The sequence below is a fragment of the Pleurodeles waltl genome, chromosome 5 (assembly GCF_031143425.1).
Source record: "Pleurodeles waltl isolate 20211129_DDA chromosome 5, aPleWal1.hap1.20221129, whole genome shotgun sequence".
Classification (NCBI taxonomy): Eukaryota; Metazoa; Chordata; class Amphibia; order Caudata; family Salamandridae; genus Pleurodeles; species Pleurodeles waltl.
This window is the reverse complement of record NC_090444.1, coordinates 1,194,421,878-1,194,444,276: the sequence shown is the minus strand read 5'-3', so window position 1 is coordinate 1,194,444,276 and position 22,399 is coordinate 1,194,421,878. Positions and strand designations below refer to the sequence as shown.

At 42.6% G+C, this 22,399-nt stretch overlaps 1 protein-coding gene across 1 annotated transcript in view; it reads left to right on the top strand.

Annotated features, from left to right (window-relative positions):
- Window positions 1-22,399, top strand: part of SCML4 (Scm polycomb group protein like 4) — a 508,956-nt gene that overhangs the window by 310,464 nt on the left and 176,093 nt on the right. Inside the window, exon 4 of the mRNA XM_069235446.1 lies at window positions 14,845-14,974. Coding sequence (XP_069091547.1) covers window positions 14,845-14,974 — 130 coding nt within the window. The remainder of the gene's footprint in view (window positions 1-14,844; window positions 14,975-22,399) is intronic.

The window sequence follows — 22,399 nt, the reverse complement described above, 5'->3', positions numbered from 1 at the left end:
GTTAGTCAGAGCCCAAGAGAGGAACTGGTCCAGTGCCAGTCCTCTCCCAAGGATTCTGGAAGTCCTGCCTCTGCAGTAAATGCAAGCAGACCCCAGAAGAAGAAGAAAAGAAAGCAGAGTAGGAAGGGTGGACAACCTTTAGCCAAGGTTACAGCAAGCCAAGGAGATTCTGCTCCAGTAGGGGAGAACTCCAAAAATGGCCCTGATAAAGTCCAACCTGACCCACAAGAAGTCCTGGCTAGTCAGGCAACTGTTAAACCTGAGTGGGTGGCTCCTCAGCTAACAGAAGAAAGAGTGGAAGAAGGGTGTTTACTACAAGATGTGGTAACCCCCCACTCTAATACAGCAGACAGGCAACCTGAACCCAAAGAAGCCTGTAACTTAGCCCCTTCCCTTTTAGGTGAAGAGCTAAAGGTGTGGTTCTGGGCACTGACAGCTGTCAGTGGCCTCTGCTGGGTGTTAGCCTTTATGGCTGCACTATCCTTGGCATGGTGGTCTGACCCCATGCCAAATAACAAGTTAGGCCCCCTGACCCTGTTGGTCATGGTGGGGTTACTCCAGCTCTGGGTAACCTCTTTGGGTAAGCTAGGGGTGACCCTGGCTAAGATAAGATTAGCAGAGGTGGATACCTCTGACCTCAAAATAGAGAGAATGGGTGAAGACATAAAAAGCACAGACAAGAGGCAGTTCAGACTAGGTCCTATCACTGTGGAAGTGGGTCAGTTCCCCAGAGGGAATGACCTGAACAGGAGGATGTAAGGCAGAGTAGGCCCTGCAACAAACCAGCCATTTCCTCTACTCTTCCTCGCCTGACAGACTAGGAAGACTCTTCCAGCGTTGGCTGAGTCTCCTGGCCTGTGGGCTGGGGGGGGCTTGTGTAAAGAAATGGCTCCCTGTTGCAGTTACCCCCCACTTTTTGCCTGATACTGATGCTGACTTGACTGAGAAGTGTGCTGGGACCCTGCTAACCAGGCCCCAGCACCAGTGTTCCTTCACCTAAAATGTACCATTGTATCCACAATTGGCACACCCTGGCATTCAGATAAGTCCCTTGTAACTGGTACTTCTAGTACCAAGGGCCCTGATGCCAAGGAAGGTCTCTAAGGGCTGCAGCATGTCTTGTGCCACCCTGGAGACCTCTCACTCAGCACAGACACACTGCTTGCCAGCTTGTGTGTGCTAGTGAGGACAAAACGAGTAAGTCGACATGGCACTCCCCTCAGGGTGCCATGCCAGCCTCTCACTGCCTATGCAGTATAGGTAAGACACCCCTCTAGCAGGCCTTACAGCCCTAAGGCAGGGTGCACTATACCATAGGTGAGGGTACCAGTGCATGAGCATGGTACCCCTACAGTGTCTAAATAAAACCTTGGACATTGTAAGTGCAGGGTAGCCAGAAGAGTATATGGTCTGGGAGTCTGTCAAACACGAACTCCACAGCACCATAAAGGCTACACTGAAAACTGGGAAGTTTGGTATCAAACTTCTCAGCACAATAAATGCACACTGATGCCAGTGTACATTTTATTGTAAAATACCCCACAGAGGGCACCTTAGAGGTGCCCCCTGAAACTTAACCGACTATCTGTGTAGGCTGACTAGTTTTAGCAGCCTGCCACACCAGAGACATGTTGCTGGCCCCATGGGGAGAGTGCCTTTGTCACTCTGAGGCCAGTAACAAAGCCTGCACTGGGTGGAGATGCTAACACCTCCCCCAGGCAGGAGCTGTAACACCTGGCGGTGAGCCTCAAAGGCTCACCCCTTTGTCACAGCACCGCAGGACACTCCAGCTAGTGGAGTTGCCCGCCCCCTCCGGCCAGGCCCCACTTTTGGCGGCAAGGCCGGAGAAAATAATGAGAAAAACAAGGAGGAGTCCCTGACCAGTCAGGACAGCCCCTAAGGTGTCCTGAGCTGAAGTGACTCTAACTTTTAGAAATCCTCCATCTTGCAGATGGAGGATTCCCCCAATAGGGTTAGGATTGTGACCCCCTCCCCTTGGGAGGAGGCACAAAGAGGGTGTACCCACCCTCAGGGCTAGTAGCCATTGGCTACTAACCCCCCAGACCTAAACACGCCCTTAAATTTAGTATTTAAGGGCTACCCTGAGCCCTAGAAAATTAGATTCCTGCAACAAGAAGAAGGACTGCCCAGCTGAAAACCCCTGCAGCGGAAGACCAGAAGACGACAACTGCCTTGGCTCCAGAAACTCACCGGCCTGTCTCCTGCCTTCCAAAGATCCTGCTCCAGCGACGCCTTCCGAAGGGACCAGCGACCTCGACATCCTCTGAGGACTGCCCCTGCTTCGAAAAGACAAGAAACTCCCGAGGACAGCGGACCTGCTCCAAGAAAAGCTGCAACTTTGTTTCCAGCAGCTTTAAAGAACCCTGCAAGCTCCCCGCAAAAGGCGTGAGACTTGCAACACTGCACCCGGCGACCCCGACTCGGCTGGTGGCGATCCAACACCTCAGGAGGGACCCCAGGACTACTCTGATACTGTGAGTACCAAAACCTGTCCCCCCTGAGCCCCCACAGCGCCGCCTGCAGAGGGAATCCCGAGGCTTCCCCTGACCGCGACTCTTTGAACCTAAAGTCCCGACGCCTGGGAGAGACCCTGCACCCGCAGCCCCCAGGACCTGAAGGACCGGACTTTCACTGGAGGAGTGACCCCCAGGAGTCCCTCTCCCTTGCCCAAGTGGAGGTTTCCCCGAGGAACCCCCCCCTTGCCTGCCTGCAGCGCTGAAGAGATCCCTAGATCTCCCATTGACTTCCATTACAAACCCGACGCTTGTTTCTACACTGCACCCGGCCGCCCCCGCGCTGCTGAGGGTGAAATTTCTGTGTGGGCTTGTGTCCCCCCCGGTGCCCTACAAAACCCCCCTGGTCTGCCCTCCGAGGACGCGGGTACTTACCTGCAAGCAGACCGGAACCGGGGCACCCCCTTCTCTCCATTCTAGCCTATGTGTTTTGGGCACCACTTTGAACTCTGCACCTGACCGGCCCTGAGCTGCTGGTGTGGTGACTTTGGGGTTGCTCTGAACCCCCAACGGTGGGCTACCTTGGACCAAGAACTGAACCCTGTAAGTGTCTTACTTACCTGGTAAAACTAACAAATACTTACCTCCCCTAGGAACTGTGAAAATTGCACTAAGTGTCCACTTTTAAAACAGCTATTTGTGAATAACTTGAAAAGTATACATGCAATTTTGATGATTTGAAGTTCCTAAAGTACTTACCTGCAATACCTTTCGAATGAGCTATTACATGTAGAATTTGAACCTGTGGTTCTTAAAATAAACTAAGAAAAGATATTTTTCTATATAAAAACCTATTGGCTGGATTTGTCTCTGAGTGTGTGTACCTCATTTATTGTCTATGTGTATGTACAACAAATGCTTAACACTACTCCTTGGATAAGCCTACTGCTCGACCACACTACCACAAAATAGAGCATTAGTATTATCTATTTTTACCACTATTTTACCTCTAAGGGGAACCCTTGGACTCTGTGCATGCTATTCCTTACTTTGAAATAGCACATACAGAGCCAACTTCCTACATTAAGTCTGTCTGCTGCTCAGCTACCAAGGGTTGAGCTTGGGTTTGAATTATTGAGACCTAACAGCACCTAATGTGGAATAGTGATATTATTACTTTAAGAGGACTACTATCCACTTCAACTAATAATCCACTTTCTTGCAGTGGCACATTAAAAAAACTCTATTAGGTTTTGCCTCAACTGAGAAACTGGGGAACACCAAGGGTCTGATTGAAGAAAAGTGGTGATGCACCCCATGCAACGCCACGTTTCTTGTGCCCCTTTGCGCTCACCTAACACCACCATGTGTGCGCCATATCCAAGATACGGCGCACCATGGTGGTAATTAGGGAAAATAGTGTCAATATTTTTTATGCTAGTTTGGAGCTTTTCAGGACTAGCCTAAAAAAATGTGATTCTAATCCTGCAAAGCCATTGAGGCCCATTGTAAGCAATGGTGTGCCTCCTGTTAACACCTGCTTTGAGCAGGTGTTAAAAGTGTCAAAAGAAATGACGCAAACAATCTCTTCGATTTCTTTGCACCATTTTTTCGTCCCCCCCTAATGGGGGAACACCCCCCTTGCATACATCATGCCGGCGATTTTGGCCTTGTTGGGTCACATTAGCGTAAAAGAAAATTATGCTAATGTGGCCCAAGTTTATCAGAGCAGGTTCTGCTCTCTCTCTTTCTCTCGCAGTCTCAATCTATTTATCTCTCTCTCATCTCTACAGTCCTCCGGCATCAAAATGAAAAATATATGCAGAGCAGGGGCTCAACTTTTTTCTTAGAAGCTTGCCACTCGGGTTGATGAATACCAAGGCTTCCTAGTCTTAACTGAACTTTGTGCCTCATTCTCCCACCAGTGCCAGTTGATAGAAGAGGCTGATTGAAGAAAGCCAATGGTTGTAAGCGGAGGACCCAAAGCCCACTCTATGTATAATTTCTAGCAGTAGGCCTGTTTGACCACTTCACTCTCAAACCAGACCTAAAAACAACATTAAAACAGACTGCTGACAAAGTTAGAATTTCAATGGATATCATGGAGTTTTGAAAGATCCTTTACTCAAAGATGTAATTGGGCAGCAAAAGTACAGGTTGTGGCTCTTGGTGCAATTTAAGGATTGTAGGCAAATACGAGAGATGACATAATTGTCAGCATGAAGTGGAGGATTTTGTTGTTTCTTAAAACACAGGAGTTACAAAACGTCCAGACATGCTTGAGAATTTTTTCTAAAAATGAGACTGAGACGGCATCCCACTGCTAGGAAACACACAATTTTCACCAGGGAATTCCAGCTAACCAATGGTGAAGTGTGAAATTAACATTTGAATGTACCATGTGTTTTACCCTGACCTTGAGTCATTCAAAACTAAAAATAAAAGACAGCTGGGAGCCTCGGAGAGCAGCAGACCTAGCGTCGCACTAGGAAAGAAAACACTGCGGCCACGTATGTTGTGTAGACATGACCAGTGGGGTAACGAAACCTGAGGGCCCCCCCTCTGCAAAGTACACAAAAGGGCCCTCTCCGAACTCCCTCAGGAGCTCTCAGGCCAGGCCTCCTGGGGCTCGCCCGCTGCCCCGCACCGCAGGGGGCTGCAGGGTCCTTTGTTACGCCACTGGATATGACTGCTTTTGTAGCTCGCGCAATACCTATAAGGTTGAGCTTAAAGGAAACTTCTCACATCCACTCCTGATAAAGTGGAGAAAAGTGGGTTGCTTTCCAAGGCTACGTGATCCAGACAGTGGCGTAATGAAACCTGAGGGGCAAGCTACACGGAGGCAGTGGCGTAACAGAGGCCTCCAGCAGATCTCGCGAGGGTGGGGGTACAGGGGGTGAGCTCGAGCTCCAGGGGGCACACTCAGCACAATTCACTGCACAGGTGGCAGACCCCTGTCTGGGTACAGGCGGGAGGGGGGCCCTCTAAAAGTACTTTGCAAGGGGGCCTCCTCAAGTTTCGTTAAGCCACTGCACGAAAGGGCCCCCTCCGAACTACCTCAGGAGCTGTCAGGCCAGGGTACTCTGCTGAAGGGGCCCCCTGGAGCTCGCTTCCCGCACCGCTGGGGCCTTTCTTATGCCACTGGGACAAAACTGTCAGTCTTGCTTATAGGGCAACGTGTGAGGTTGATCGTATGCTTACTAGTTTTCAGATTGGTGCAACTTTTTTTCTCGACAGCTCAACTAAATGTACAAAGGCTGTGCAATGTATTACGACCCAAGGCTTAGCCTTTGAAGACATTTAATTTCACATTTACATTTAACTGAAATGTTAGCAATTAACATTAGGCGTTACCATTTGAATTTCTAATATCAAAATTGTAATGTGCGCCAGCTGCAGAATGCTGATAACTGATTCATGCATGAAGAGATGGACATGCTCTTGTCCAGAGGTACACCCAGCTGGCTCTTCCGCAGCCCCAAGGAACAGCAGGGGATAGTTACTTAAAATATCATGGAACTTACAAAACGGTTACGAAAAAATCTGCACATCTTGATGCTACTTCTGCTGTAAAATAAGGTTATGGACAAATGAAACTATTGTTGGAAAAAATCAGTTTCAATACTTGAAGCCAGTGTAAAAGGCACACTAAATTAGGATAACATTATCTAGTGGCTGAAAACTTGCCTTTTGAGGTGATAAAATGCTGTGATGGGAATCAGGGCAATCAGAGATATCTGGAGATCGTTTAATAATATATAAACTTATATGCTGGTATTGGGTTGAGTTTTTAGAATGTAGATCTACTATTTAGAATGTTCCACGTATGTGTGACAAATATTACAGTACATAGCCAGAAATGTGACCAGACCCAAAATGGCCGACATTGCTTATAGCTTGAGTCCCGGGGAAGCGGATGCCAGGGAATGCCAGGTGAGCAATAAGCTATGGCAGTGAAAAATACACAAACAAATGAAACACTTTCTGAATAAAGTGTTATCCATGAGGCTAGGAGACGACATCCTCCTCAACGCTAACTGCACACGGACCACGTAGAGAGCTTCAGGGAAAAATTCCAAAATCTCTGGAAACAAGCTGCAGACCTCGTAGAGTTGCTTATGTGAAGGTTGGTGTAGATTTCATTTTTAAATTTTTTTGCTGAAGCAAATGCTAGTACAAATTGCACTGGCATCAGTGCAATAAATGTAATATGAAAATGTTGGTGTAAAATTGCACGCACACTGGTGCAGTCTCTGTAACCCGGCCAAAAAAGACCTTCTACTTGACACATAAAATGATAGCAAACTACCACAGACCGATCAGGAGAGTATGCATACCTTGTGATGGTATTCGTGCGATGAGGAAGCATCCTGACATTGCAAAGGTCTCGTACCAGAAAATCGGTCATACTGTCTAACATACATATCTTGTCCTAAATATTGTCCACAAAAATATTACCCACTTGGTGTTAACATTAGAACATCTACACTGAATGGGATTGCATTTTCTCAACCATGATAGTGAAGCTGCAACAGGTTAGATTGGATCCTCTTATATTCAGGCCCTGCACACAGTGCAGCGCCACTTTTCTTGCACCCGTTAGCGCCCCCCCTAACGCCATATGTGTATTGTATTTAATATACTACACACCATGGCGGTAGTTAGGAAACTAGCGTCAGAAGTTTTGACGCTAGGTCGGCGCTTTGCAGGATTAGTGTAAAAAATGTTGACACTAATCCTGCAAAGCCCATTGAGGCCCATTGAAAAAAATGGCATGCCTCCTTTTAAGACCTGCTCTGAGCAGGCGTTAAAAGTGCCGAAAAAAATTACGCAAAAAACTCCTTTAGATTTCTTTGTGCCATTTTTTCCGCCCCCCTAATGGGGGAATGCCCCCTTTGCATACATTATGCCTGGCACAGCCATAATGTAGCTCAAAGAGTTAAAAAGTGGCGCAATGCATGCATTGCGCCACTTTGTAAATTTGGCACAGTGATTTTGGCCTTGTCGGACCTCATTAGCGTAAATAAAATATGACGCTAATGTGGCGCAAGGAGGCACTAGGGACTGCCCAGCTCTGATATGCCTATGGCATTTTGCATCTTACAATAAATGTTATTCACACTCAGCCAGACAGACTTGTCTGGAGCCGTAGGATTTACCTAGCACTGTCTCAGAAGGTTGAATTTGTTTTTTTTTGCCTTTACATGCTCACAAAATTAGTTCACTCGGATAACGTCATGGTTTTAGAACTGTGCTCACTTGCTTTATTGCTCATCATATTTATTCTGGTTCTTTTTAGATTGTGCTTTGAGGGTTACAGAGATTGGCATTTTGAAGACTATTGCAATCCATAAAAGTAACAATCTTTCCTTTAAGTCTTTCCAGTTCAACTATTCTTGTTTTCTATATTGAAATATGGTTACTTTTAATTTTGTTAACTTTAGTCCCTTTGTGTTAAGGTGTCTGCAGTAAAAGTAAAAAAGAAGTGTAAGCTGTTTCATGTCAGATGCTGGAGAAGCTCTTGTACCTTGAGGCCCCTTCTTTAAAGAGGGATGCAGGAGGGGTCCCTCTGGCAGCCACACCCCCGTTTGTAAGGGTGCCTCTGTGGGACACACTCACAGTAGACCACCTCTATGTGGTGTGTAGTCAATACACCCGCAGACGCCACCTTTTCTTTGGCCCATGCCTGTCATAGGGCTTGGGCCCAAAGGCTCAGTGTTACTTCTTTTTCATGGAGCCACGTCTCATCCTAATGAGGAAACTCCCCCTCATGTTCGCGGAGGTGCAAAATGTGCACTAGTGAGAGAAATATTATAAAATGAGCCGCACAAGCACCTGCAGTATCATTATGGTCCGAGTTGCAAGCCATGGGTGCAAAAACTCATTCTGCACCAGCAGCACTCCATGTAACGTGCCTTTGATGGTCTTGATCATTTCGTCTCTTGACTGCCTCAATGTCCTGCACATTTATCTCGTATAAGTTAAGAATTCACCACTGACTTGAGCAGAGGCACTGTCAGGTGGGTTCACTACGAGCAATTTCAATAAGATGCTCCAATCACAGCAGCAATGAATACAAACCATCTCTACAGCACCCCGTTCCCTTTGACACTTCTTCAGTCTCCCTCAGAAGCTCAGAGACCCAAATGCAATTTTGCAAAACGCTGAAAAGTGATTTCTTTAAACGTTACCTTGGGTAGAACTTCACATGCCTCTTGCAGTCCCCGACTCTTTATTCCAACCCGTCTGTTCTCTCATCTCTGTGTAGGCTTCTACTTCCGGTCTACCTTTCACTCGGCTCCCTCTTCCTCAGATCTTACCACAAGCAGCTTCCTCGGATGAGTTTTTCCTTCTTTATCTGAGTTGCACATTCTATTTTAATTCCCTTTCCAGATACTCCTCCCCTCTATATTCTCTGAAATAACGTATTGTTCGTCTCTCTGCTACCATACACATCTCTAATCTTGTGTGTTTTTCCTCCCTTAGACTACGTTGAATTAAATATGTATTATGCAATCGATCCATTATAATTGTCCTATGTAAGGGTGGCCTGGCACTTCATCCTATTGTCGGACTGTATGGTGCACTGAGACCCCCATGAATTACTGGCACGTTATAAAATAAGTACATAAATAAATGTTTGCATTTTTAAACTGTAAATAGTTATCCTTTATATATTCCTTAACACTGGTTTACAGACTATTCCTATGTGCCATGTGTATAATGCAGCCGAGACACAGGGGGAGAAAATGGATTGCCAAGGATCACATTAGATTGGCACGTAGTTCAGGAAAATTTTGGGTCATGGAGACCTTTCATATGCCAGAACGTTACAAAGCATTAAAAGGCAAAAATATAAAATTCATACTAAACGTTGTAAAATAATTTAGGCAATGGATGAATAACTAAACCAGGCAAACATTTGCTAACAGTGTCAACTAAATTATCTCTGGAAATTCGGGGTGAGTGTTTAATGCCCACCACCACTGCAGCTCCCCATTTAGTGATAATATGACTGAGGACAGCTTCAAAGTTTAACCTGGTTGTACAGCATGCAGCTTATTTGCTTGTATGAGAGATGCAGACTGTGAGATGCTGAGGGTAGGAGAAGCAAGGTAACATCCATCTTGAACTGGAAATGAAGCTTAAAGGGAAACAACTGTTGCTAACCTATATATATATGGATAGCAGGGTCAAACAGTCTGACCACGACCCCTTGTTCAAAAGACACAGAAACACAAGAAAGAGATACAGTGACTCAGGGGGCCATTGGTTGGCGAGAAATCAAATTTTACTAAATCTTTTAATACGAATTATGTTAATCTATAGTACTAATACAATATGGAAAGAATTTCCACTGGCGTTTTGGATATAAAAATAGCTAAAATAAACTACACCTGAAGCAATAGATTATTTGCCAACCCAAATTAATAGGACGGTAGATTGTACCTGAATCAGCTCAATTGAGGCAATACACTTGTTTTGACTTTAACGCTCCTTGTTGAGGGAGATGGTGGAGTAAGATAAGTGCTGTACTTAAGAGATACTAAAGAGGAAAGGAGGATGACAATGGTGGAGCATTTTTTGGGTATGCTCTAAATGAGGTTGACCAATCTTTTCACCCTAAGCAGGGGGTAAGAGCGGTTACTATCACAATCAGCCAACATAAAATTTACAGTTTGACCAATTTGGCCACACAAAGAAAGCCCAAATCTGAAATAAAGTTGAAGGGTTTCATTACAAATTATTACTCAGGTATACAATTGTCAAACTCAAACTGTAAAGATACAGTATCACCATAGGGTGTCTGAAACGACGGAAACGTTTTAGGCGGACTAAAAGGAGACAACTAAACATTCAGTAAGTGTGATACAAAACATCAATAGCAAGAGTTGATGCACAGTAAATAAACGTCCAACTCGTCTAAGCATTAGTGCAAACTGAAATCAACTAAATAAATAGCTAAGCAATGGGGATCCGTTGAAGACAACAAGTCACTAAATGACATATGCTGGACTACAAAGAATAGGGACAAATAGTAAAAAGTAAATAAAAGACAAAGAGAAGCTAGAAAAATGACATCTGGGGCAAAATGAAGCTAACTACAGTTGGCAAATAATAAGCAAAAAGGGGAGGTGTCAGCATCACAGAAGCTCGTCTAAAGTGAAGGATGATTTGTCCATTGGTAATGCCATATGAATCAAAAGATTCCAATTGTCCACTGAGGGCACATTATACAACAGACATCTGCAACATCTAGACAAGTTGCAAGACTGTCATGGGAAGGTGTCCCTTTTGGCTTTCCTGTACGACTTTGTGACAATTTATAATTCAATCCACTATTCATGTTCTCTGTTTCTCTGTGTACTTTCCTCAAGGTTACTTACTCAGGCTCTCTATGTATAAGACAATAGCACATCTATTGCCAATCCAACATTTCATGTGAATGAATTCTGAAAGAAATGACACGTTAGCAAAAAGAAGACACCTTTCCCACATTCTATGAGGCTGGGGCCTAGCAGGCCTTAACACGACTAGCTAAAGCAGATTTTAAATGGAAGACTTCTATCCAAATTAAACAAACACATCTAAATGTTTCAATAATAAACTCATCATTAATAAATCGTGCATAATTTCATGTTACAGTAAATTGCAAAATTAAAATACCTTGTTAATTCATGTCAGTAAATGTGATGGGGAACTACATTTTCCCAATATTAGCATATAACATTTCATGCACATCTGTCAAGTAATTCATTATCATTTAAATGATAACTATTCCCTAACATCATAAGCAAATATATGAAATCAAGTTAAATGTTTATTTAGTATCTGGCATATCTATATCACAAGCATTAAAATACTACCCAACAGTAAATGCCCTTTAATATGGATTTTCAGTCCACCACTTTACAATTAACTTGTTATAAATTCACACAATACAATATCAATATGGTCACGTTTAGATCAACACTGTGATGCCGAAGGTAGCAGCCAAATCTCCACTGCACCACCAATTTCTGAAGATCCATATCCAGATAGGCCACCAGCTGGTGGCCTGTCATCGAAACTATTAACAACATCTAATAGTAAAAAAATAGAGTGTTTGCTATGAAGCCTTCATATATAATGTCACAGATGTTATCAGACAGATTTGGCTACAAACCCATTATTAGGAACTTGTTGGAGCTGTAGTCAATAAGAAAACGATTTTTTCACAATACGTACTGGACCATCTTGCCATGAGACGCATAAACGCATCATGTGTTTTTGAAGAAGACATCTAGATGTGACACAATCAGGATGATTTCAGGTTTAGCTACTTTAATCTGAAGCTCTTCCAAACGTTCATTAATCTGAAACACTGCAAACGAGCAGAATATGGTTTGAAAGCTTTGCTAAGTTTTAGCAGAACAGCAGAATGTGTATAGTATCCACATTATTACGAAATATGAACCCATAACTTGGAAGATTTTGGCAAATACAAATGAAACAATACCTAAGGAGCCACACTAGTGAGTTTTCATGCCAGCGAGTAAAAAAAAAAAGTTACTGAATCAAAGTAAATCTAGGAAAAAGGATTTAATTCAGATGTGGTCCAAATTGCCTGTACCAATTTGGGCTTGGAGACAATCTGATAATCTGCCAAGTTGACGGTGCCAAGGGTCACGTACAGATTTAATACATTAAGGCACCACACACTGTATAAACCTCTGTTCTGAAATACTCCTCAATGGACATAAGCACCCAGCATCCTGGGCAGAAGCCTTGCTCTCCTATGATCAATATAATATCTAAAGAGCTCTGAAGCCCCTGCGCCTTGCACGCCATGCATACAAGTTTGAAATAGATAACAGCAGGGTTCGAGACAATATGTTACCATGCAATATATCTGACTAATTACTGCATCAGCTAGTGATCTAACGTTGTAAGGTGAACCAGAGAGGTTTTAATGCAAGCCACTGCAGTACGGGAAGGCTTCTTCCATTGTCTATGCTACACATGTTTTAAGGAATGAGCAGAAAACATCACAAATCTACCTGCTTGCTTGCTTTCTCTCTTTCTTTCTTTCTTTCTTGCTTTCTTTCTTTCTTTCTTTCTTTATTTCTTTCCATTCTATGACAACAAATGGTGTATAACCAGTCAATGAGCAATAACATATATGCGACTAGAGAAAATCAAGACATAACACTGTACTACCTATTGCACATCAAGTAAAATTTTATATCACAATGTGTAGTAGTAACATTCAACTAATGTGAAGAGTTGGGGTGCAATTTGTTCTGTCATGGTACCTATCATGTATCAAGATATATTTACATTTTAACACAGACTTCTGCATGAATGTCCATGCAGTGAGTAAGCTACAAACTCCTGACTCACAACTATCAACCTGGCAAAGCGAAATTGAGTTTGTCTGAAAGGTATAGTGAATATTGGGTGTCACTACATTACAGGCAAACTAACCGAACTTCACATCATGCAAGCTAGTCAGCTGAAGCCAGAGGAGTTCTTGAAATGTGTAAATTATTCGGTCATGTTACTTCAGTGTTTTTGCATTGGGCAGACATGTGTGGTCTTGACATGTATGTGGGATTCTCGAGGGTAGGTTGCTCTGGCCATGTTGATGGGAGTCGCCACCTTATTCGCTGACATTCACATGGTGACATTACCCAGCTATAGAAAGATAGTAGCCTGATGTAAGATGGCACAGATCCTTGCTTATCATGCAAAAAATGTTGTACTACAATATATTGTTTAGTATCAGTGTAAAATAAAATTATCACTACTGTGGCATTTAAGAAGGTTGTAGTTGAAAAGTATTAGTATTGTCCAGACATATGATAGCAGTACATTGACATATGCAGTTGGTGCCTCTGGTTTGATTACATCACCCTGCAGTAAGATCTTACTAAGCATGGGCTACAATCGAGTATCTCACATATGATTACAGCACTTTGGCATAGGTTGGAAGCACCCTAGGCAAATATGGTTGCACCACTGGAAAACAGTGCCATTGTCTTCCCTCTAAAATATATATATATATATATATATATATATATATATATATATATATATATATATAGACACACACACACACACAATATATATACATATTATATATATATGTACACACACACAATCATTCAGCAATGTCTATTGATTAATAATTATGAAGAATATGTAAAATCCTTGTTCAAACAGGGTCCAAGATGTAACAATGTAAAAAAGCACTGTTGACCCACAAAAGTCACAAAAGCTAATTTGTAGAATATTTGCTAGTCATTAATGGGGATTGGTATATCCACCTAACACATCACAGACTTTCTGACCATAGTCCATTCAAACTGCTAATTTAATTGAAAATTACTTATGCGTCAGAGAAGATGTACTGTTGACTGTTGACATTTCAGTCTCAATTGGCTAAAGAGTCCGCATGACCATCATAAAGGCTGAGTGACAAAAACAAAACCAAAAGAACAGACTCCTGAGGAACCAAATAAATCACCAAAGATTAAGCCTTGTTCGACTTATTAAGGGTTAATCAAAAATTATTTAAAGAAAACGCTAAGGGCACAACGTTCTGTAATTTTTCAGATTATTTGTAGACATGGCCACAATCAATCTGATTGGCTCTAATCTTCCAAAATTAAAGAAGCAGCTTGGGCAAAATATGGTAACACCCCTGGATAATAGCGCAGGTGCCTAGCTCCTAACAGCAGTGCCTAACTCATGATGGCACTTCATTGCACGGTGATAGCAATATATATTGGCACCACATGGCTGCACATGTGCCCTCACATAATCTTGCTTATACCCTAGCACTGCAAGATGCCACCTTATGCCTATCAGGGCTGCATCATAATTAATGTATGGTTGATAATTGAATGAGTTGACATCAATTTTTTGATGGATTTATCATTCACTCAACCAGTATGAAGTCAGCATCTTCTACCTTTGGAACAGTGGGGACCATTATTCTGGAAATGTGCCACCTGGACTTTTATCGGCACCCTAATAAATCATTGTCTTGTGGATCTTGATAAAAGTCTTAGATTAGGAGAATGGCTAACAATGACTACAAACTAATATGCCCATGTGTCACTTTTAGTCCACTGACTGTTTGTGGTATAGTATTTCCAAATAAAGACCAGTGGTGACCTTGTAACAAGTAGTGGGCTGATATGGAGATAAGGGGGTGTAAATCCGCTCATTGTTAAATCATAGGAAGCCACTATGGGATTCCCAGATATTGGGAGAAAATAATTAGTGGGTCTACCCTGCACAAAGAACAGCACGTGAACAAACATTATTGAAAGATGGTGGTGACTCCCACTTTGTTAATCGCTGTCCGTATTATTTTTTACAGCTGAAGTCCCGTGTTGTCATGACTCCTTTAGCCATCTCTCCTCCACGAAGCACACCAGAGCCTGATATTAGCTCGATTCCTCAGGATGCAGCTACCATACCCAATTCAGCCACCCCTCAAGCTCTTACAGGTACTGTATGTACATTCAAACTCTGTGCTTGAAGTTCTGTTGCTGCTTATCATAAGGTTATTGTGACTTGCAAAAACAGGTCAGATTTTATAAATCCTTATAAAAACCGTTAAATTACTCACATGCATTGACAAAATTATTAGAGCACTTAGTAAAAAACTTGTAAGAGTTGTTCAGAAATTAAGACTATGATTTCCTGGAGGATATGCAAGATACTCACTTGTAGGTCTTGCCTATTCTCAGTGACCTCTTGTGACGATACCAGTACTTGCTTACTCTCAGTTGGCTTTCTTATATGTCTCATTTGCTTGCTTCTTATTTAATGGCTTTCTTTCCCCTTCTTGTGTTTGTTCCTTCCCTAGAGCAGAGCTTCTTTACCATCCTTTCAACTGGATGACTTGTATCCTTGCACAGCTGAAAACTAGGAACTACTATATGTTTCTTTTAGCACACAAATAGGCATGTGTTTTCTTGCTCTCCCCCAACTCACCTCTTAAGCCCTCCGATTCTTACCCATCCACATTCTCCCTGTTTCTTCTTTCCTCTTCAGCCCCAGCTCTACTCCTGCTTCCCCATCCCAATCAAGTTTTTTAAATGCATTTTCACTTAATTTCATGCTTCCCCTGCCACTCTCTGCTCAAATATTCAGTTTCACGTCTATCTTTCCCGCCTGCTCCTCCTTTGATCCTCTACCCTTCCCATCATCCCCTGACTCTGCAGTCCTGTTTCTTTTTTAAGAATTAAATGTTTATAAACATTTTTCAGTGGGAACACAGAGCTGTAATTTGCTAATGGGCCTCTCCTCTCTTCTAAATTGTGTTATCAGTTTGTCCCTGCCTGCTCCTTCCCAATCCCCTCACTTCTCAGAACTTCATACATGTGGAAAGAAGGTAGTGGCGTCAAGTCCACTTTACTACAGCTGGCTGAAGCAGCAGATTCTTGATGGCACTTGATGTCGGCGCTAAACCACAGTCACTGTCGAGCACAGAGCACCATCTGACCCCTACCCATGAGGGGGCTACAGAGCCAGTGTGTTTTGTGCTGTGTCCCCACCCCCTTTAACTCCTACAGCCCACCATGGGACCCTCCTCTTGAGCTCACTTATTCCTTTACTCCGAATGCCCCAGCTCATGGATGCTGAATGCAGCTCAGGACTCACAGGCATGTCAGCTGTCAGCACGCCTCAGCTATTTACCATTCCAGTCATACATAGCAACACATCGGATTCAATTGGGAGACTCCTGACTATAAAGCCAACAATGGCTTTAATTATAACCCACCTGAAATTGTCCCCAATTCAGTAATAGTCAATGGGGAAAATACCCGCCCCTCCTGTTATTTTCTAAAATCTCCCTCTTTCTGCTTTTCCATTGTTGGCATCCATGCTTTCATCCTGCAAGTCCATGATAAATGGCCTTTGTTTCCTTTTGTCCCCCTGTACTATTTAGAACAGCACTGTCTTGCTTCCCTACCCAGTCACATAAGTAGCTTGGAAAACCCTCTTTGGAGTAGAAGAAACGTAACAATAATGTTCTGCATCCTTAGTCAGCAGTGAGACAATGCAGCTACAACATTTCTAAACTTCATAACCTTTGAAGCTCATCTGAGCCTGCCATCTGTGAATTACCTGAGTTTGAAAACATCTGCTGTTCCCAGTAAGTTCACTCAATACTTCCCCAGGAACAGGAGCAGGGACTTTATGTCTAGGACGGGGCCAGCACAGGAGGAAACTGAATGGCTAATAGCCCACCGGAGACATCCTCTTGTACATGCAGTGAGCTACCAGAGAACCTTGTTTCTGTCATCTTTGCAGAACACAAAGACTGTGATGACGCTTGGGCCAATATTCTTACATCATTTTTTCTGATGGACCTGTTTTTGGGGTACTTGAGGGGTACATGAGAGTTAAAGAAACCCTTCAAATCAATTAAAAGTATAACCTATTTAGTCACACATTAAATCCAGGAGACAGAGGATAAAGTTCAAAGATGTACTACAGGTTTAAAGCCAGACTTATATAAATGAATCTCAGAAACATGATATATAAAAACAGAATCACCAAAGGCGAGGTGAAACGTCGAAAGAGATTAAATCGTACAAGTAAAGGCATACAAGAATTTCTGTTGAAGCAATACAAAAGATGAGAAACAAAATCTGATGATCAGTATATGTTACGGTCGTCTTGCCTCATCATTGGAGCAACTATGTTAATCTAAATACCCTAAACTAACCTCAATGGAAATTATAATTAAGTCTCAGGAAATATAGGAAAATGTCAGCATAACAGAAACCTCAGTAGAAGTTCTAATAGAGAGGTGTCTTATGACAGAGAGCCACAGAAAGGAATAAAAAAAGAGAGGTCTGTATCCCTCCAAGTATCAAGCAAATCTGCTCTCATCAAAGGACAACAAGAATCTGCACTCATCTAACTAGGTGAAAACGAATTAAGCCCTCAGAGCCTTCTGGAAGTCTATGTCATCAGTACCAATAGTTTTCCATTTCATTCATTGCGCAGCTGAAATTGGTACCCCCGTTCACCTCAAATCCCAAAAACTGGACATCAGGATACCCTTGAGTGTCTCTCAAGTGTCTGGTACACAAACAGGAGTCTTTTCTTCTCAGTTCGTTAGTGCTCCTTTGTCCTTGCCAAAATATCCTCCTGAACCTCTCTATCTTCAACATACACAACAAGTCTTTCATAAACTGTAGACTCTCACAAACGTATCTGCAAAGAAAGAATATTGCAAGGCAAGCAAAACTCCACATTGAAGGTTAGACACAAGAAATCAAATGTTTTAGACCTTGGGTAATGCTAACTTTAATTAAGGCATTAATGCGTATTTGAAGTACATGAGTATGAGTGCATCTTGCAATTATAAATGGAAACAAGAATTATAAATTAAACATGATTATATGCAGTTACACCAGATTGCATAATCAGAATGCAGGAATATAAATGTGCATGAGTACTACATTTCAGCATGTTAAAATCAAGTATTAGAACACACATATACATGAATTACTTGTCTTCTACTGTGAATGCACCTTCAGTAATAGAATTGATATGCTCCACTTTACATTAGTAACATTAAGGCACACAATATATGTATTGTCGATTACATGGTTATGTCCAGTGCTAAATTTGTGTTTGTTGTCTCTGATGCGGGGCACCAGCACTTATTTTTGAGGGCCGGCACTTATTTTTCTGCCTTGAGCATTTACTGCGAGCAAAAGACACAAATGGGAAAGATGGAGGAAGAGAAAAACTGAAAAGCTTCACAATAGAAGAAAGCAGAAAGCTGCAAGAGTGAGCTGAAGGGGCTGGAGTGGTTGTAAATGGATTGAAGAGGCCAGAGATGGCTTAAGGATTACGCTGCCTCAGTGTTCCGTGTTCACACATTTAATTGCAGCAGCCGCATGTTTTAGAGGAGGGCTTTGGGCACCGGCACGTTTTTATTTACAAGTTAAGCACTGGTTATGTCACTCCTGTAACGCATGATGGTACAACCAAAATTATGCGTCACCAACTGTATGCAAAAACACTTTTTAAACTCTGCAACTTATGATATCTTAATGTTTTAAAGTGTATCTTTTAATTCAGCCCAGCATCTTTGCAAAATTGTTGAGAGAGGCTTTAAATACACCCAACACAATTTTTAATGCTGGGCTAATTGGCCCAAATGGCACTAGTGAACCACTTGAGTCAGTCCTGGCTTTTGCACCAACGACATGCTGGGAATTGACATTTCCAATATAATATAGCAAGTATGAGTTCAAGATCCCAGAATGCAGCATGCCATTATTATCAGGCCTGGCGAAATATGTCTTCGGATCTGCGGTGTGTAGGATCCCATCAGATCTGACTAAAACATTCAAAGGACGGCCAATTAAGCACAAAAGGATCATTTTTGAAACAGATATATTTCGTTTTTATTTTACATCTCTACAGCTGTCCCTTACACTCAATGTCAGAAAATGACAGTGCTTTGATTCAGCATTTGGGCAACATATTAATTACGTGGCTATTGTTGTTTTCCTTGGGAAAGCGAAAAGGTTGGCCAGTGCCTTGCAAAGAGGAGGCCTATGGGCTTTGCCAGTGCTTGTTAATACGTTTCAAATCAATATGAGCCTGACAATTCATGTTGGTGAATATTCATGAGAGTGAATGCTAAGGCCCTCATTCGAGTGGTTCGGTTTTTCGGCTGCAATCTATTGGATCCAATAAAGCACGACTCCGCTGCGTTATAATGTGGGGGTTCCAATAAATAACTCCTATGAGTCTTTCCCCGATAGCACTAACATGAGGACGTGAGTGCTTTGTGCATCAAAATCTGCCTGTCCCTGTTCTTATCGGCATTTTTCCCAAGTGAATTTTGGCATGCTGGTCTTGCCAACATTTATCAGAGCTGAAGGAGTTCGGTGCTAGCTCCCAAATTCCTGTTTGAAATATGTAAGATAAATAAGAGTTATTGTACATATCTCAATTAGTAATGAGGTTCACTCATAACGAGGTCCTAACAGGGTTAGTTAAGTGGTGATGAGGATTATTTTTGTACTTTTGCGGCGTCTCCAATCGAATTCCAGGAACAATATAATAAAAGTCAGGGTTTAGTTTGCTATTCTGGTGCTGATATTGTTCCTGTCTTTTCCATCTCTTAGAAGATGAAATACTGGCTGACTTGAGCGGCCATTAGAGGCCTTCTCTGTGACATCTAGTTCTTGCATTTTGGCAGAGCAGCAGTTTTTACAATTGATAATTGAACTGGCCTGGTGTCCCCCCTGCCTGTTCTATGGCTTATTCCCAATGCATTCTTAAAACAACAGACATCCATTTTTGATATGTAGTCATTTAGAACTAACAACATTTTGATCAGAAATGTTTTACATGGCAGCGGGGGTGGTACACAGAGCTGCAAGGGAAGGGTAGTATAAACGAATGGAAGCAGCTGTGCTTTGTATTCGTTGAGCCAGTTGTGTTTTACAGTGACACACACGGAACTGAGACACATTTTACGGGTCTCATAATAAGGAAGTGCCAATTAGTGCTGCTGGGTCCTTCCGTGGGCTCCAAAAAATGTAATGTCAAATCATCAGAAGTGGTGTTATGAGCCACCAGCTCAGCGCTTTTAGAACCTTATTTGTAGTTAGTACCATATAAAGTAGTTCCTGTTTTGCACCTCCGATCACTGCTTTTTCTATGAATATGTCTGTAATATTTTACATTCTGATGTAATTGGGGCACGATACAGCTTGAACGAGTGCACGCAGTGGCATTTACATAGCTCTGGTGTTACACAAGAACAGTTAACAAATTGGGGAAGTAGGCGAGGTTTTTGAGTTCTGTAGTCTCTCGTTATCGGTAGAGAAGGTTAGTTTATGCTTGTCTTATCAGCCTTCTGACCCTTTAACCTGCAAGGGATGAGCTGTGGGCTGTGTAAAGACTCCTGGAATATATATGGCCATATTTATGGAGGTCCTAGCGCCACCATGCACCTAATTCTTTGATGCTGATGTGGCATTAGTTTGGCAAAAATGCTGCACGACAATTACAAAGTGGCGCAGAGCATGCATTGTGCCAATTGTAAACCCTTGCGCCAAATGATGCCTGTGCCAGGCATAATGTATTCAAGGGGGCATTCCGGCGCTAGGAGGCCCAGAAAAATGTCGCAGTGAAATCTATTAGATTCCACTACGCCATTTTTAGCGTCCTTTTAAATGCCTGCCTAAGGCAGGTGTTAAATCGAGGCTCCCATTGTTTTCAATGGGCTTCTTCTCACTTTGCAGGATTAGCGTCAACATTTTTGGCACTAATCCTGCAAATCGCCAAACTAGCATCAAAATTTCTGACGCTAGTTCCCTAACGTGCGCCATGGTATACTGTATCATAAATACAGCGCACCCATGGTGTCATTAGAGGCCGCTGGGAGTCGCAGAAAAAGTGGCACAACAGCTCTTATGCACCACTTTTTTATTAATATGGACAATGGTGTTTCTTAACAAGGTAGTTTGAATAGTACAACCTAAAAGGTCACACAGTATGACTTAAAATTGATGTGGCCCAGAAGGGTACCTTGTGTAGCTGGTTCAATGAGGTGGTTATATGAATGAATTGTCTTTGACTGGTAATTAGGTAGTACAGTGGCGTTGAGGAGGGGTTGTATTATACCAGAGTGATGTCATATAGACCGTGGGCAAAGCAGTGACACTTTCCCCATAGTACAGGAGGAAGGCATTGCATTTTTTGTGTGAAGCAGGAAAGGGTTGAATCTACACAGGAAGATTAATTGGGACCATGCATTTTAGGCTTTTTTGACATGGTCTTTGAATACTTAAAGAAATCCAAACTTTTGGTGCAGATGTTGACGCAATGGAGAAGCCTTTCAGGTGAATTCACGAGAGCTATATATGAACATGGCATTTGTAAGAGTTGTCATTACAGTTGGGCCTCTGTCTTATTTGCATTGAAATCAATTCTTGGATTGTGTCAAGACATTATCTCAAGCCATATGTGTCTTTCCAATAACATACTCTCACCCTCATTACAAGTTGGCCGAAGTTTGATGCATGAATATTGGTGGGTCGGTATCCTCACACCAAATTCGAGCTACTCTGAGCTTTCTCCACTAAAAGAGCAATAACTCCATGAACCTGAAAATACTAGGCCCTTTACTGCGCATTTCTCCCAGTTTTGGGGAGAAACTCCCAGACATTTCTCTCTTGTTATGAGCAGATGGAAAGTGGCCAGCGGTGAGTGGAGGGGTGGAGGTAAGGGGAAGGGTGGGGTGGGGCCGCTCTTTGCAGGCCCCCACCACCACTGCTAAATGTATTTATATTTCACAAAAGCAGGGTAAAACAATATAGATAAAGCCAGCTGATAATACATGGCACCAATGCTAACACTGCCTCTAAATATGCCCAAAGACATTGATTTCCTTTTGAACAAGGGCTTCATACTCCAGAGAGGGGCATCGCAAGGAAGAGTGGGACAGCATCTTGTAGAATGTCTACAAAATGTTGTTTTTGAAACAACAGTTTGTGAATCAGTTAAAGTGAGTCCCAGAAGAGCCGCTGTGGTTGCAGTGGGTTGCTAGATGTGGTCAAAAGTGTGCAAGGCCAAAGACAGATTTCTCCTGTCCCACTTTTTTCACCATTAGGGAGATCTGTGGAATGTCATAAGCTACATGGGAGGTTGCCGTTCAGAATGTAATACTTTTAATTAAATAAATACCTTGATTTCTTTATGAGTATTCTTGCTTACAATTGACCAAAAATCCAAATGAAAATATGATTTTTCCAATTCATTACTAGTGCAATTCCTTAAGGGCAAATGCCCTAACACAGAACTCCAAAACATTTAAGGAGTTAGACAAAATGTGTATTAGAGTACCTAATTGCTTTCATCCGTAAAACATCAAGCCAATTATG